General features: G+C 44.1%; 1 protein-coding gene across 3 annotated transcripts; it reads right to left on the bottom strand.

Moving 5' to 3' along the window:
• Positions 1-637: 637 nt before the first annotated feature.
• On the bottom strand, positions 638-4,295 carry LOC142774693 (uncharacterized). Of its 3 annotated transcripts, none has more exons than XM_075875509.1 (6): positions 3,518-4,295; positions 3,213-3,388; positions 2,566-2,756; positions 2,397-2,501; positions 2,228-2,341; positions 638-1,932 (listed from the first exon to the last, which is right to left on the bottom strand). In XM_075875509.1, exons 1-3 carry the CDS (start codon positions 3,631-3,633, stop codon positions 2,665-2,667), a joined length of 384 nt encoding a protein of 127 aa, XP_075731624.1. In that variant the 5' UTR covers positions 3,634-4,295; the 3' UTR covers positions 638-1,932; positions 2,228-2,341; positions 2,397-2,501; positions 2,566-2,664. The 3 variants fall into 3 exon arrangements, with proteins under 3 accessions (XP_075731624.1, XP_075731625.1, XP_075731623.1); XM_075875510.1 differs by having other exon boundaries at positions 2,228-2,501; positions 2,566-2,624; positions 2,697-2,756; XM_075875508.1 differs by having other exon boundaries at positions 2,228-2,501.
• Between the last annotated feature and the right edge of the window lie 1,203 nt (positions 4,296-5,498).

Genomic DNA, 5,498 nt, shown 5'->3' with positions numbered 1-5,498 from the left:
TACAGAATCAGATGCTCAAAAAATAAACTCGAGAAGGCGCGGACTTCCGCGTCAGCTTAGCAAGATATCTGTTGTTTAAATTGCACTCCCCCCCCCCTCTCTCCCGGCACTCATCTCGGGGTCCGCGATGAAGCAGTGCACATTTCTCGAAGGCAATGTTTCTGCGTGGTGCGTAAGGTACTGTTTAAAATTAAGAAATTGTTGTTTTGCGGTTTCACAAAATGAAACAGCAGCAGTATTCACATAGAGAAATAAAGGTTAAGAGTGGACACTCCCGTAGACCCCAGCGGCCCAATCGACCCTAGCACACCTAGTGGTTGGTGAGAGCAAGTGGCGTGCGCTTCCGGTTTCGGTTTCACTGGCGCAAATTTTGAATTACTTTGCATAACCGACGTTTGGCTATGACGAAAGTTCATGATTTCAGACCACTATTCATCGCCCAAATGGATAGTTTTTGTAGGTCGTTTTGATTTAGCAATTCCCTGTTTTGTTTTGTTCAGTGGTTCGTGCAAATCAGTCGTGACGTAATTTTTATTTCGATTAAGTTATAATAAAAACAGATGCAGGTAATGATAATTCACTACGGTTTTATTCATCGCGCTTGTGTTTTTCTTTTGCAACAAGTGATCAATGTATATATCAGTCAAAGAAACAGAGCATCCGCAATGTTTTATTCAAAGGCAAGGTAGAGTATGAGAATATAAAAAGCACAATATGACAAAGGTAGACAACAAATGCATCTCGCCTTACAAATAAATTGTAACAAATATTGTAACAAATACATAGAGAACACAGACAACGCACACATCGCTAGAGTTGGCAGAAGCCGAGAAGCTGGTGAAGTATGACACACCGGGCCAGTGGGTAAGGATCTATGGCAAAAACACAGCGCACAATGCTGATGAAGAAGTGACATATACACAGCAATGAAGTCGCGAATCACGCCTGGGCTTAACCGAAATAATGCATAGAAAAAAAGAGCGCACAGAAACCACACGACACAATATAGCAGAAAGGCAAAGCTGCAGTGTGCTGGCTGTGCTTAAGAACAGCTAGCCCAAAATGAAAAAAAAAAAGCAGACTTGATGCCTGCTTGTCCTCAGAAAGGTAGGGCTTTGCAGCTTGCTCACTACGTGAAAGACAAACTTTATGCTACAACACTGGCAGGTCTTGTGGCTCTTCTTATTATCAAAAACTTAAGATCCCAAGTGATTTGCATCTGGGTGTTGTTGTGACGCTTGCGAGCTAAAATAGATTGTAGTCATCACTTATCCAGAATTGTGGACCTTAATTGGTGTTACGAGAGCGGTATTACAGGGCTAATAAATAGCAGAAGGAAACCACCTTGGCTCATTATTTTTCACAAAGGCTCTACATCGTACGTTATCACTCACACGCTATATAAAAATAAAATGGCAGCGTCCGCAGCCCCATCAAACGCTACAAGTTTGGGTATTCGTTTGACAATTTTGATGGGCGAGATGAGGAGGTTGATGAGAAGCTAAAATACAAAAAGCGTGATAACGTGAACTGTGCCCACTTCATACTGTGTTCCTTACCCGCTCGAAGACATTTCAACAAGCGGTTTTGTTATCGATATATTACTTGAGCAGGAGAGATAAAGCATACACAGTGACCAAGCGACCCACAGTAAAGTGTACAGTTCGCCCGCATTTGCTACAAAAATACAGACAGGATACCCAACATTCTTTTTAAGGTTATGCAAATCACTTCGAGCGAATACACAGTGTCCCTACTCCTCATAGCGGGTAACCAAAACAATGTATGCAACGAATGAGTGGTTAGTTTGGTGAGGCTGTCTCCGCAGTCTTTTGATAGTTTTCCGCTGTGCTGCTACTTTGGCTTGCAGATGTTTAATGGTTTGCTTGTACTTCATTGATGAAGACATTGTTGCTGGCACACAGGAACGCACTGCAATAAACAAAAAAATGGATGTAAAAGCGAAGAACAACTAATCCCATACGAGCACTTTCCTCGCTCTTTCAGACCCAAGGCGCACAACTTTCTGTGGTGCAAAGTTTTCGATTCCACTACCTAAAAACAAACCATTCACAATGTTGACAATGCACCAAAAAATGAAAATCACTGAGAGCCCACCCTTACATTTTGTAAGTGCACACGTAGTGTCCTTTTGAGGATAGTTTCCTCAGAATGTCCTAAACATAAAATAGCACATTAAAAACTGCTGCAATAGAAGCATAGTCACCATTTTCTCTAGGGCACTCAGGCGTGGAGCTGTTGGCGGAGACGTCTTCTGGAGGGTCTTGTGAAGCTTGTTCAGTGCCTCGGAAAGTGCTGTCGGAACAATCTTGCAAGCGGCCTGCGGAAGTCTCTATATCAATCCACTCTGGTGTTGAAGTGAACATACAACTTACCGGTCACACAAGTTCCTTTTGTGACAGCTGAACGACTGGTTAAGGTTTTCTCCGGCAAGACGAAATCAGCAGAAATTCTTTCACCAGCTACAACGGAGCTGCCACCTGCAGAGGTTTGGTCAACAGTCAATTTGGGTAAAAAAAAAAGAAATCGCGGCACTGAACGCACCCTGTTCATCGGGGCACCTCAATGTGTGGGAGCCGCTTTTTGAAGCCTCTACCGCAGGTCTTGAAGAAATGAAATTACGACAATGTGTCAGTAAGAGGCTTAAAATAACACAAACTGAAGCTCATCCGCACCTTGCAGTGCAGCTTCTGCAGCCATGTCACAGTCACTACTTGAAGCGACGCTCAGAGAACCTGCATATATGTGCAGTTGGTACAAGTTACAAAGCTTGTAGCATGGGGAAACTTAAACAGCTCTTTCAAACGCATAAATTGGTCGAACGTGGAAGAAAAGAGAAGGCACCAACTAGGAAACAAGTAATTTGTGATTTTTGGAATTATCAACAGTGGCAGCTTTCACTGATGAAAGGTATACGTACATGTGCACTCAGGCTTGAAGATAACGTAAAATAGCCCTTTAAAGCCTTTCAAAACAATTTGCGCAGGTCCAGAGCATCAAAAAATGACAGAAATGTAAAGCTGCTGTTAGGAAGGTAATAGCCCACAATTCACAGAATTTAAGACTTTCCAAGTGTTACTTCTGTAGTGAGGTTTCTCCATCGGCTACAAAGATCTTCACGGTTAACTGTCGCCACTGATTCAATACAAGTGGCTGCTATGCACATATTTGAGTTTCAGTCAATCACTTACATGGTGCAGCTGGTTGCACACTGGGAACAGCCATTCTTGTAAGCCTTGTGTGCCCAGGGTCCATGAAACTTTGAGCAGTAAAATGGTCGCTACAAACCCTGTACGTTGCGTACAATAGGCTGGCCGGCTTACTCAGGAGATCATCGCGTCCAGCATACTGTATCCATGCTTTCATCCTGCATTGGCAATGAACTATCAGCTGAAAGGGGAAGTGCTTGAATAGTGATTTTTTATTGTTACCCTCACTTAGCAAGTACGAACAGTAAGCCTACAGACATGCAAACCATACAAAAGCTTTAACACACCTGCCGTCCCGTGGTACGCGGAAGAAACTCGTCCCAGGCTTCTTGTGGGTTCTGCCATTGTTGAAGCACCACGATACACAGCAGTAGCTGCCGTAGCTTGGACCGCCGGACGGCATGGCGTCAGCATGGTCTGAAAATGTTAGTAAGTGGATGCTTCGCTGTCAAATTACGAAAAAGATATGTGCACGTCATAAGTGTACCAGCAAACCCCTTTGAATTATTAGCTAATCGATGCACAATACAAAACCAGTGATACATCTCTGACCCATAGAACTCTGACTTACAAAGATATACGTCAAGACCACGTACAAAGATCTTCAGAAGTTTCCAGGCCGCTATCCCTTGTAATGCAATAGTATCGTGGCCTGGAAACTTTAGAACACCTTCGTGCGTACGCCGTATCAGCACAGTACATTGGGAAGAAAAATCGTAGTTGAAATTTGTGCGGTAAAATTATATTGGAAACGTCAAAAAAATTTGTGGGCAGCTAGCACTAGTGGCACAAGGCTAGCGAAGAAACGAAGATGATGGCCACTTGGCTAGTCCAGATTTGCCTCCGGCAAACCAAGAATTATTCGTGTTCCGAGCCTTCGGGAAACGCGTCGTGAAGCATGCGAGGCCCAGCGAACGATTCTCAATATTTTGCACCGAGCCACCGAGCCTATGACCTAGCTGCCCAGCTATGCTCAGCGCACAGACGCTCGCGTCCGTGGCAGACGCAGCACGCGTCGCCTCGGCTTGACGCCGTGCCGCCTTTGCTAAGTGCATACGTTGCACAATGTTCCCGTCTAGCCGCCGCATAGAGCCACAAACTTTCTTTTTAGCGAACCTCCCAGTCCTTACAAGCTTCAGAAAAAGGTTACAACTGCGTGAATGAGACGCCACGTAAGAAACAAACTCGCACACACGAAGCGCAACGTGTGTGTGTGCATCTTTCTATGTTTGTTGCATGGTGTCTTATTCGCGCAGGCGTAATCGTTTTCTGAAAAAATGACCCAACAAGACCAACAACATGTCATTCAACAAGCTTCGCTTGAAAACGTGCCTCACCTGTTATCTCACGCTTGAAAACGCCGACGCAGCCGACGTTGACGAAAGCGACGAAAGCGTCTCGCTGTCAGTCATGCATGGGCTTGTCGCTGGGTAGATGGTGTTTATGACAGTACGGCTGAAGAAAAATAATCGCGTAAGGTGTGTTGAATAAATCGTTTTTATTTATAAAAAACATACCAAATTTGGGCGTATAAATATTAATTTGTCAAAACAATTCTGTTGCATTGATTATAACTGTGTTTTTTTTTTTTGCGCTTGCGCCCTCTGACGTTTGGTGGGAGCACTAGTTCGTTACGTAGTCGTTGCGCACTTCCTGAGGCCAGGTTTTGCGGAGTGTCCGCTCTTGTCTTCTTCTTTCTCTATGGTATTCACATTTCGGTAGGTTGTTTTCAATTTTTTTACGAAACATTCGCTGCCAGGTTTCTTCGCCGTCTTTTGTAATATGTGGCAACTATGATTCAAAGCGAACAATGAAGAAGTGATCTGAGATTCCCTTCGTGAATTTTGGTTTCATTACCTCTGTCTCAAATCGCATCTGATAGCCTGCATCGCTCCCTCTCAGATATACTCTTTTTCGATTTTCGGCTTTTCTTTCTATATTTTTTTCAGCCCAAAATTACGTTTTGTTTTAAAAACCATTAGCCTTTTAGTTAAGATCCTGCCGCCCGGTTTTTGGCCGATCCCCCTTTGTGCGTGTGCGCCAGGGTATCAAGGATCATTATCATCATCATCATTTTTTGCTGCCCTAAATACCGAATGGGCGTCTCGCGTTTCCGTGGTTGTCATCGTGTTTGAGGTAAACGCCAATGTTTCATTCGACGTCTTGTTTCATCGGAATAAGAGCGCGTTGCGCACATTGTGCTCAACAGTGGGTACCATTGCATACATTCTGTTCTGTCCTGTCTTGCTGTGGAGAGATTGAGGTCCA

Source organism: Rhipicephalus microplus, chromosome 10 (genome assembly GCF_043290135.1).
Source record: "Rhipicephalus microplus isolate Deutch F79 chromosome 10, USDA_Rmic, whole genome shotgun sequence".
Taxonomy (NCBI): domain Eukaryota; kingdom Metazoa; phylum Arthropoda; class Arachnida; order Ixodida; family Ixodidae; genus Rhipicephalus; species Rhipicephalus microplus.
Note: the sequence above shows the minus strand (reverse complement) of the source record. Positions and strands in the feature narration are given on the sequence as shown.